The sequence below is a fragment of the Littorina saxatilis genome, linkage group LG3, assembly GCF_037325665.1.
Source record: "Littorina saxatilis isolate snail1 linkage group LG3, US_GU_Lsax_2.0, whole genome shotgun sequence".
In the NCBI taxonomy this organism is placed as follows: Eukaryota; Metazoa; Mollusca; class Gastropoda; order Littorinimorpha; family Littorinidae; genus Littorina; species Littorina saxatilis.
The window spans coordinates 55001269-55012488 of record NC_090247.1 but is presented as its reverse complement, the minus strand read 5'-3'; the positions used below and the strand labels follow the sequence as shown (position 1 = coordinate 55012488).

The 11220-nt window shown below is 41.1% G+C and overlaps 2 protein-coding genes across 2 annotated transcripts; both read right to left on the bottom strand.

The window, feature by feature from the left end:
• Window positions 1-258: 258 nt before the first annotated feature.
• Window positions 259-4834, bottom strand: LOC138962704 (uncharacterized). Its single transcript, XM_070334628.1, has one exon. The coding sequence runs from the start codon at window positions 3323-3325 to the stop codon at window positions 2195-2197; it is 1131 nt and encodes a 376-aa protein (XP_070190729.1). The 5' UTR covers window positions 3326-4834; the 3' UTR covers window positions 259-2194.
• Window positions 4835-4875: 41 nt separating this feature from the next.
• On the bottom strand, window positions 4876-11135 carry LOC138962705 (uncharacterized). Its single transcript, XM_070334629.1, has 3 exons — window positions 10154-11135; window positions 6726-6795; window positions 4876-6158 (listed from the first exon to the last, which is right to left on the bottom strand). Exon 3 carries the CDS (start codon window positions 5996-5998, stop codon window positions 4880-4882), a length of 1119 nt encoding a protein of 372 aa, XP_070190730.1. The 5' UTR covers window positions 5999-6158; window positions 6726-6795; window positions 10154-11135; the 3' UTR covers window positions 4876-4879.
• Between the last annotated feature and the right edge of the window lie 85 nt (window positions 11136-11220).

The window sequence follows — 11220 nt, the reverse complement described above, 5'->3', positions numbered from 1 at the left end:
GGCGGATCAGTTGCTTTGTAAGGGGGGGGGCACTTTGAATCGAAAGTGAATGTGATGGGCGCGAAGCGCCCGAATTTGCTAGGGGGGTCCGGGGGCATGCCCCCCCGGAAAAAAATGTTGCCCAAAGAAGCAAAATGGTGCCATCTGGTGCCATTTGAACTTAGAAATGGTCATAGAATCAGCATAGAAAAATCTTTTTTTTTTTCTTCTTTTTTTTCGGGGGGGGGGGGCACGTGCCCCCTGTGCCCCCCCCCCCCCCCCCCTCGTCCGCCCCTGGCACTCTTGTTGTACTGATGGTGTCGCTAGTTTCTAACATGAGGGAGGGGGAGCAGTCATTTCCAACCATTAGCCGACAACTCTTTCACAGTAGGAACTGGTAACAGGTTTTGAGCTGGTTTTTGAAATGGAAAAAAAGAAAGCATGTTAAAAAGCTAACAATCGAACACATAAATAAACTGACAATACGATCAAACAAAACATACAACAAAATTCTTCCCTCAAACACCAGACCTTTCTTTAAATCGTTTTGTTTTCTATTGCATCTGACAGTAACTAACGTCCATTTTACTCTATGGTCTAAATAATTATTATTGTTTCTACTCCTTAAAAACAATCTATCACAAGAACTGTGTACTCTTTTTTCCACTAATTTACGCAGAAGCACGTGTTGCACTCTACATTGACTCTAGATATCTTCATCCAATATGTTGGGCTTCCACTGCGGGTCCAGCCAAGAGTTGGAGACGCGCGTTTTGCTGATCATCAAGAAGAAATATTTTGGAGCTCCGAAGCGTCCTGGCGATAACGTTCAACAGTTCCGTAGCAGCTGTGTTCGACTCGGCGAGCTGCATTGCTGTCTCTGTCAAGGTATCTCTCTCGGCTTTCTGACTTTCGTGCATGGCTTTCAGAACTGTTTGGCTCCTAGTCCGCATTTCGTCCATGGCTCTTTGGTACATTTTGGCTTGCTTCTGTAGTTCTTCGGCGTGCATCACAGACTGCTTGTCAAGTTCATCCTGATAGCGAAATCTCATGTCGATTCTGCGAGACCTCAGTGTTGTTTTTAAAGCTGTCATCTGTTTCTCAAATTCCCTTTCATTTTTCTCATGGACTTTGTTTTTGGCTTCTACTCTGCTCTTCAAAATGTTGAGCCATTTCACTTCGCCTTGCAGCTGAATGCATTGCTCTTTCAGTTGACTGATTTGGTTTTCTCGGTCTTCCAATTTTTCATCCAAGGATCGTACTCTCTCTGTGAGAAAGTATATTTGGTCCGCCTTGCATTGTATCTCTTGTTTGAGGGCGCCATTTTCGCAAACAACCGTCTCGTATTGTTTTCTGAGCTCAGCCAAAGCGCATTCAAGATCTTTTTTGTCTTTTTCCAAATCTGTGCAGCGATCCTTCAAGTTGGATAACTCAGTCTCAAGTTGACTGATCTTGCAATTTTTCAAAGCGACTTTTGATTCAGCTGCTTGGAGTTTTGACTTTAGTGCGCTTTCCTGGGACAAGAGTGCATTTTTGTCACCTTTAAGGCCACTGACTGTTGATTTTAAAGAACTGATTGTGCAGTCACGTTGGTGTTTCTCGTTTCCAAGTTGACTTATTTCATTATCTTTTGAGCTGTTTTCCCATTTAAGACTGTTTATTCGACTTTCGAGGTTACTCACTTGGCCAGACAGAGTCCCTTTGAGTCTTTGTAGGTCGCCATTTTGTTTACGCAATTGTTTCACTTCATTGCTAAGTTCTGCAAATGTATTTATAATCACCTCACGACTGGGAAGCACGTAGGTATTTCCCATTGTTTGTTGGAGAAAGCTAGCGTTTCACATATACACAGTCTTCTTTCTGTAACCAATCGTGTCCCTGAAAAAAGAAATAGTTCGATAGATACATCCCACAAACGCACAGGACCGCAGACACAGTCATGCATGCATTGGCAGACAGATAGACAAGCAGGTAGACACAGCAACCATCCAGCCAGGAGAGAGAGAGAGAGAGAGAGAGAGAGAGAGAGAGAGAGAGAGAGAGACCGAAAGAGAGACCGAAAGAGAGACAGACAGACAGACAGAGACAGAGAGAAACACAAACACACGCATACACGGACACACAGACAGAGACAAAGACTGCTACATAATCGCACACAAGCACAATAATATTCAATTGAACATGTCATAGCCTCTAAACGTGTCGGTTGTACTGTTCACTGCGAGTCGGATTTCTCGTCATTATCTGACAGAAGGCGAATCTTCGGCGTAGATTGATCCTCCGGAAGATGGTACTTCCTCTGGAAAGCTCTGAATGCAGCATTAAGCAGGTGCGTTGTGGCGTTAGTTGACTGAGCTAAGCGTTGAATCGCAGTCCTGATGGTCTCGTTCTCAATTTCTTGATCATTGCCGAGCGTCTGAAGAAACAGCTCCATCTCTGCTTGCATCGCTTCAATCGCGGTTGCATGCCGCTTTCCTTGCTCATCAAGTTCCAACGCATGCTGCTGTTTCAGCCGCTCTATTTCCCTTCGGTTATCCTCTTGTTGAGCGCGGTTGCCGGTTGTTGCAGAGAGGCGCAAAGCAGACATCTCCTTCTTCAGCTCCCCAAGCTCCTTCTGATGAGCGAAGTTCCAGGCTTCGGAGATGCTCTTTTCTTCTCGTAACTTGTCGTTCTCTGTGTGACGGGTTTCGTAGTCCTTTCTTAACTTAGAGAGTTCTTCTTTTCGCTGTGCTAACTCCTTTTCCAAGGTCTTGATTTGGTTCTGTGAAACGATGTTTCTTTTCCCAGTCCCTTCGACTTCTTTTTGGAGTTCGGCGTTCTTGCCTCTGAGTGTTGCAACCTGCTTTTTGAGACTTGCGAGCTCACTATCGGTAGCGCTCTTCTGAGTCGATACTGTTTTGAACTTTTTCTTCCATTCCTCTGCCTCTTCCTCCAGCTCTGAAATTTGCCGTTTTTTCATGTCCACTTCTGGTTCCAGCGAACTGATCTTGCTCGTCATGCTGCGATTCTTCTGCTCTAAACTTCGGACCTTTCCCATCAGGTCCTCCTCACGCTCATCATACAGCTTTGCCTCTTTCTTAAGTTTGCGAATGTTCTCCTCTAATGTGTTCTTTTCAAAGCACAGTTCTTCAATCTGACTGTCAAGATCTGTTACTTTAGTGGTGAGATTTTCACATTCGCCCTGAAAATGGCAGTTATGGGTTGCAAATGTGTCATGCGCTGTAGGAAACACAATACCCTTGCCATCTGATTGGAATGAGTTTGAGTTATACTGGTCTGATTCGCTGTCATTCTCACGTGGCATACCCGTGTTAGGATAATGCCGATGCCCTCTTCCATGGGACATGATTGTTAGGTGGTAGTAGTAAAAGGGTGACTCACGGGTAGGTGTACGTATCAGCTGACCTCTTGTGTTTGTCTGAAAAGAAACAGACCTTTCTGTATCCCTCTGTCTCCCTCTCCTTTGCTTTTTGCTTTCTAACAAAGAACTTTTAGGAATGTATCTGAGAAGATAATACAATTAACAAGAGAATACAATAACGTACAGTCCATATAAATAGCATCGTTTACCTTTTATTGATGTCTCCGGATGTTACAGAATGACTTAAGAACGCACTAAAGCAACAAACAACGTTAAAACACGCCTTTTAGACTTTCACTGTGGTAGACAATAATTATTAATATAGAGGAAAAATTATAAGATGTTTGGTGGCTTGTTGTCAGACAAGCTTTTTTGTCGGTCTGGGGGGAGCATATCGTCTTCTGTTTCATATTTATTGACCGAGGTAAAGAATAGCCAAAAAGAAGGCCTTCACGGTGATTAATCGTACTGAATTTAAAATTAAAAAAACTGATCAGTGACTTCTTTATGAAACAAAAGCGTTCCAGTGATTTAGACGACACGATTATATACCTACACCATATGTTCTAGTCCTAAAAAATTGAAAGCGTGTAATAGTAAAAAAAAAAGTGAAAATGAATTAGGGAAGATGATAAAAGAAAAAAACATCGACAGAGGTTTGTTTGTTTGTTTGTTTGCTTAACGCCCAGCCGACCACGAAGGGCCATATCAGGGCGGTGCTGCTTTGACATATAACGTGCGCCACACACAAGACAGAAGTCGCAGCACAGGCTTCATGTCTCACCCAGTCACATTATTCTGACACCGGACCAACCAGTCCTAGCACTAACCCCATAATGCCAGACGCCAGGCGGAGCAGCCACTAGATTGCCAATTTTAAAGTCTTAGGTATGACCCGGCCGGGGTTCGAACCCACGACCTCCCGATCACGGGGCGGACGCCTTACCACTAGGCCAACCGTGCCGGTATCGACAGAGGTAAGAACTAGGCAAAAAATGAAAGAAACAAGCAAACAAACATTGTCACAATATTCTGCCAATGTGACAATTTACAGATTTCAAAAATCTAAACAAATAATAGTTTGTGCAATTGCATACAACAATAACAATACAACGTCAGCAAGCAAAGTAACTATCAGGTGTGTTTTTTTGTGGATGGATTATTCATTTATTCATGTTTTGGGTTGAGCCGCTATTATATTCTATAAACCTATTCCTATTTCTATAAGGCACAAATTCCCACCTTAAACACACTTATGGTGGTTCTTGTCACACAGTCAAATAGATTACAAAAACAATTCAGCCCTGTTAAGTTTAAAAACTCCTGTCATAAAATAAACCATCCAGAACGTGACTTGACCATTTCTTTCGACCATCGATACCAAATCACTATACTTGTACAATACATTTGCAAAATGAGAATGAAACTTCATTCAGATGAAGATAGTTCTAATCTAAAGAAACATATACTAGCTATTGTCCCACAAAAGTACAGTCTGTCTTCCATTTTGGCCGAATTCTCGCGATTAACATTTGAGATTTATTCGTTGCTTTCCGCTGCGCCATCTTCCAGACTGCGCTGCGGGGCCTGCTTCAATTCTGATGTAGTGCTGGCATTGGGGTTGGGCTGTATCATGGCTCTCATGAATTGGTTGGACTGGTCGTTGGAATTGATCAGTTGCTTCAGAGCCATCTGTGTATTCTTTCGCTCTTCCATCTGTTGTGTCGTCAGAAAGTCTAAAAATAGTTTGGACTGAGACTGCATGGCCTCTGTGGTAAACCTGTGGTCGCTGGCTTGCTGGTGAAGTAAGGCTTTGGTTTGTTCGTTCTGCTTGTCTAGCTGACTGTCGTGCCTCTCTCGCATCTCTTTTTCTCGAGCATCAGCTACCTCGGCGATTGCAGCTTTTTCTCCCTTCAGATCTTCGATTCGTTGCTCGCCCGACTGGACAGATACCTCAAGGGCGCTCTTCAGTTCTTTCAGGCCCACCACCTCCTGGTGGCGTGCTGCGTTGTCTTCCATCAGCGTCGTTTTCTCTGTCCTCAGGTCTGTTACCAGTTCTTGTTTGTCTTTGTTCCACGACTCCAGGGTACTTTTTTCAGCAATGAGGCACTCGACTTCTTTGGCAGTGGCACTCTGCTCCACAGCGACATCGGTGTACTTTGACCTGTAATCTTCCAGTTCCGCCTTCAACGTGTCCACTTGCACTTCAAGTTCTGTCTTCCGAGACTTGAGGTCTTTAATTTCTTGCTCTACAGAGCTCAGCGTGCTTTGTAACGTGCTGTTTTTATTTTTCTCTTCTTCTAAGCGGCATTCTGTGTCCTTCAAATTGTCTCTCGTCTGGTTTAAGTTGCTTTCTTGACCTTGCAGTTTTTCGTAAAGACCGCTTCTCACGACTTCTAGGTCAGCAGCCTTTTCACTTTTTTCCTTTAGGTCCTTGGCCAGTGTATTTTTTTCTGACGAAAGAGACGATGTCTTGCTCGTATGTGATTTCATTTCACCTTCCAGCCTCCCAATTATTTTGTTCAGATCAACAACATTCTCACGGACTCTTTTAAGTTCTCCTATCAAGGCCTGGATTTGCTTCTTATGTTCTTCGTTCAGATGTGTCTGAGTACTAAGTCTGCTAGACATATCACTCGTGGACACTTCGTTTCCCATTTTGTGTGTATGCAATAACTCTACTTGGGTGGTCTTTTCCTTTGTACAAGGGACTATTAACCTCTCTTCTTGCTCGTGTCGATATAGTTGTCTTTTCAAACTTGCCTTCAAATTGAATAGGCCAAATATGTGGAATATCTTGTTCGATGATGTTGGAACACTGAAAGAAAACAAAGTGGTTCTATCTAATTTCGAACGCCAACGGAAAGACACTGACATGGAGATACGAGACGGTTCATGTGAAAAGAGGGTATAAGATTAATTTCATGGTGTTTCCTCTTTTAAAATTTTGAACTTCTAAATGCACAGGGGCTAAACATCCATGTTTGTGAGAAATTAACTCAAGGGTACTTGATTTATGGAAATTTTGGACAGGGATACTGCCTTGTAAGCAAGGTATCTTGCTATTTGTGTAATTCCAAAGAAACATTCATCTAGATAGATTTGACACTAAATATTCCAAAATTAGTTAAAGCTGCTAACGATTTTTAGCAAGTTACCCGGAAGTGTGTATAGCGGGACTTATGTCCCTTTTTTCCCAACGCTATCGCATGTCACATAGTATCACATCAACACACACACACAGACACACACAGACACACACACACACACACACACACACACACACACACACACACACACACACACACACGCACGCGCGATCTTTCTGGACTCATGAGTGCACGAACAAACACATCCACCACGCGCTTTATCCACATCCACTCACCGGTTTCACAATGGTATTGAACTGTCGACTTCCAAGACAAATCAGTTGTGTGTGATGTTTGTGTAGCTGGCTGGAAGAAGACATCAGTGCTTTAATCTTAATGACAGACACTGCATCTCCAAGATTAATTATCGCTGTTGTGGTGTGCAAGAGAACGTGTCCAAGTGAAGGGAACCCAAGCACTTGACCGAATTGTTTGAAATTGTTTCAAGCAATACTCGGTTTCAGCAAATCCGACCCAACGCTTGGTTTCCCTCCATTTGGACTGTATCTCGTGCACGCCACTACATGTGACCATTGTGGTAGTTAGGGTATGCTGTTGACCTGGCATTTTACTCAAATGTTCAACATTTCTCTACTTGGGATCATATTTCTTTCTTTCTTTCTTTATTTGGTGTTTAACGTCGTTTTCAACCACGAAGGGTTATATCGCGACGGGGAAAGGGGGAAGATGGGATAGAGCCACTTGTCAATTGTTTCTTGTTCACAAAAGCACTAATCAAAAATTTGCTCCAGGGGCTTGCAACGTAGTACAATATATTACCTTACTGGGAGAATGCAAGTTTCCAGCACAAAGGACTTAACATTTCTTACATACTGCTTGACTAAAATCTTTACAAAAATTGACCATATTCTATACAAGAAACACGTTAACAGGGTAAAAGGAGAAACAAATCCGTTAGTCGCCTCTTACGACATACTGGGGAGCATCGGGTAAATTCTTCCCCCTAACCCGCAGGGGGTTTGGGATCATTTGAATGTACAGGTTTGGTTGTTTGTTGTTTTAATCTGGCCACTGATTGATAAGGAAAAATCAGCTTGAAATTATAGGAGAAAAGAAACCGCATTCTTTGTGTGTGTCAATTACGAGGTACCTCGTAATGAATTCCTTCATCATTCTGGTCTTCTTCTGTTATTTCATCGCTGGTTTTATGTTTGATTGTTGCAAATGCAAAAACAAAGAGACTGCCAACGTTCCAAAATTCAGAATCAAAAAACAAGAAAGGTAGGTTGTTGGAACGTTTGTTATTGACAAAACATTACATTCAATATTAAAATATTAAAATATTAATCAAAAAAAAATTAGTGTATTGTTTTGTCAATAACAAACGTTCCAACAACCTACCTTTCTTGTTTTTTTAGTTTGATTGTTGCGTTAGCGTTAATGTTGTTGCTGCTGCTTGAACATCTTGAAATTCTGTCAAATCAATCAAATCAAATTAACTGTATAATCTCACATGGAGAAATTGCAGTGGTGGTACTTATAACATAAAGACAAACGAAAGACTCTAACATTAATATTATATTTGAATATATTTAGCAATTAATAACATTGTTCTCAACTAAAACACCTGTCTGCACACAAATCTGTCGCTGTTAAGATGTAAAACAGATATGTAAAAGAGTCATTCTATTTCAGAATACCACAAGACTATTACTAAGAATTAGTCTATTCTTCTTATGTCGACACCCGCATGCAACTGGTTGCTTCCCTTTGCATGATTAACCGAGCATAGAGTGTCATCGCACCAAACAAGCTTTCAAATGTTCCAAACCAAAGAGAATTGACGTAATGGCCCTACGGTGATTGGTCAATGCGATTCGATGTTATTGCCAACATTATGTTGTTCACTACGCTGTATTCATTTCATTTTGCTTTCAAAAGTATTAAGTGATCAGGAGAAAAAGGACAGCCATGAAGTTAAGGCAACGTGATATCGATAGACTAAATACGAACGTAGTGGCCAAATTACGGACCCCCAAGGTCAAAAACTCACCAGTAACTCAAAAGAGAGCTTAAATTGTTGGCACTGCGGGACAGTTAGCCATGCAACTTAATTGGTAGCCTGTCAGACCGTAAATCAGGTTTGGTCGGGTTGAAGTCCCACAGCAAGCAATATTTGTTTTAATCTTTCAACTCTCCATTTCTTTCCTAAAATGTTGCTTATTTCATTTGATTCCGTACTTCTTCTTTATTTCTTCTTTTGAGTAGTGTATGGAAGATCGAAGATCGACACAACAAATCCGCGCTCACTGGTCAATGATCCGGGATCAGTGATCACTGAATAAGCTCCGCGAACGAAGTCTGTAGCTTGAATAACTTGTGTTTATTATTCATTTGTAAGAATAATTATTAGCGTCAAAAAGTATCGTTCTGAAATATGTTTGATTAATAATATCTACTGTCTACTTGTGTAATTTGCAACCCAAAGGAATTTATGGATTTTCAAACACACACATTCAGTGTTGGCTTGTCCAGTCAGCAAAAACGTCCGGAACATTTTCTACATGTTATGGTTAAAATTGAAATCTCGTTAGTTTTGAACTAGTGTAGCACTGACTTTTATTTCAGCAAGAATTCCAGCTAAATCGTATCCAAAAAATACAATCGGTTTAATAACAAAATTGTTTTTATCGAGCCTTATTATGAAAAACACGAACCGGACTAAATGAGATATAAATTTTGACTTTGACCAGAGAATCTTGCAAGAATTCTAATAACACCCCAAAACATCCAGAACAAACACAATTGTATCGTCAATTGATATAAGGTAAGTTCTACATTAATTATTACACTTAAGTAGTCCGTTGAACACATGGATGTACCCCTATGGTTGTACAAATGCGATTTGCAGTACTTATCAACAGACAGAGACTCTTAATGCTAGAACAAACAAAAAATGACAATAAATGAAAAGAAAAATAACTCCAACGGTGTCATGAAACTGAATATGAAAAGTGTCGTTGGAATATGTCTCTTTACCATGTCTTTAGTCTCATGTTGTTTCTTAAAACCGGCACGGTTGGCCTAGTGGTACGGCGTCCGCCCCGTGATCGGGAGGTCGTGGGTTCGAACCCCGGCCGGGTCATACCTATGACTTTCAAATTGGCAATCTAGTGGCTGCTCCGCCTGGCGTCTGGCATTATGGGGTTAGTGCTAGGACTGGTTGGTCCGGTGTCAGAATAATGTGACTGGGTGAGACATGAAGCCTGTGCTGCGACTTCTGTCTTGTGTGTGGCGCACGTTATATGTCAAAGCAGCACCGCCCTGATATGGCCCTTCGTGGTCGGCTGGGCGTTAAGCAAACAAACAAACAATCAAACAAATGTTGTTTCTGAAAAAAAAGGTACATCTTATACTTGATCAAAAAGAGGGAGACTTTTTTGTGACATGTTCTTCTCCAATATTTGTCGCGCACTTCTTAAATAGGTGCTTAAGGAAATGGCATCTTTGCTTAACTTCCCACATTATCACACAATTCCAGTTTGCTATTTTAGTTATCAAATTCGCGTTTCTAATGGAGAAGAGTTTATCCACGTATATCCACGTATCCTTGTCTACATATCACACAGTTAATTACACGCACAACAGAGTGATAAGAATGTCGGTTAACAAATTCAAAAAGGGTAAGATTTGTTTTTCATACCTTTTACACGATGTATGAACGTGAAGTTCGCAGGAGGAACTATGTAGTGGTCCTAATATGTTTCTGGTTTTTAAAGTGTGCACAAGTAGGAGACATGCGCAGCAGCGTAACAAATTTACATAAATTTACATATAAATCGGCAGGAAGAGTTGATGGGCGGAGACTACATATTCTTCATCGACTGAGGCAAGTGCCACTCTTGTTGGCTTTGTACATACACCAAGCAGCCCTCATTCAACTAATGCTAGAAGTGGAAAGTTACCTGCACAGGACAACGGAGATAGGGGTATGGGGTGTCATGAGAAAAGAAACTGTTGTTATGCCCGCTTTCGTACACTTATGTATAACTACCTTGTCCTTCCCAGATTAACACGGACAAATCCCCTTGACTTTTTAGCCATGCTTTAGGCATCTATCCATTAAAATAGTAACTACGTTTTGTTGACTTTTCTGCAAGTAGTCGAAAGTGCAATTTTGTGACTATTGAGCATTGTCTAAAGGAAGATGTCCGATACTATAAAAAAAATTATATATTTAAAAAATTAAAAGCCGATATAAGCGCGACGGGACTACCCAAATCAGGGACTTTACTTGAAACGAATTCATCAAAATCCAATATGGAAGTCGAGACGTCTCGACCAGACGAAGAGTTCTTTTTATTTTGGGTAGTTTACATCATGAATGTGTGCATGCTTGATTAGGTAAGAAACTTCAACATATGTATAGAACTGGGTTCCAATGTTTGCAAGTTTCGTATTTTTATCGATTTTTAATTCGTACCCTACGTTTTTGTCAGGTACATTTTGGGGGCACCATTATTTGAGCGGCGGTCACTTGACCCCTGTAAAAGAAATCTTTGATCCGAAAATTGTGCCAGATAGTCAAGTTAGGTGATTTAATGGCAAAGAAAGTTGTAATGAAATGACACGAGAAGGATTGTTTTAGTTGGGGTACGAAAATTGGTGCTTTTTGTGCATGCTAATAAAGTTTATTTAAATTGGAGATCAAAATTATATATGTATTTATCATTAATAGATAAACAAAATACATGTACCATGAGGATTCAC

Bases quoted from the DNA above. Each gene is read 5' to 3' on its own strand.
- LOC138962704 (XM_070334628.1), bottom strand. From the start codon at position 3,325: ATGTCCCATGGAAGAGGGCATCGGCATTATCCTAACACGGGTATGCCA.
- LOC138962705 (XM_070334629.1), bottom strand. From the start codon at position 5,998: ATGGGAAACGAAGTGTCCACGAGTGATATGTCTAGCAGACTTAGTACT.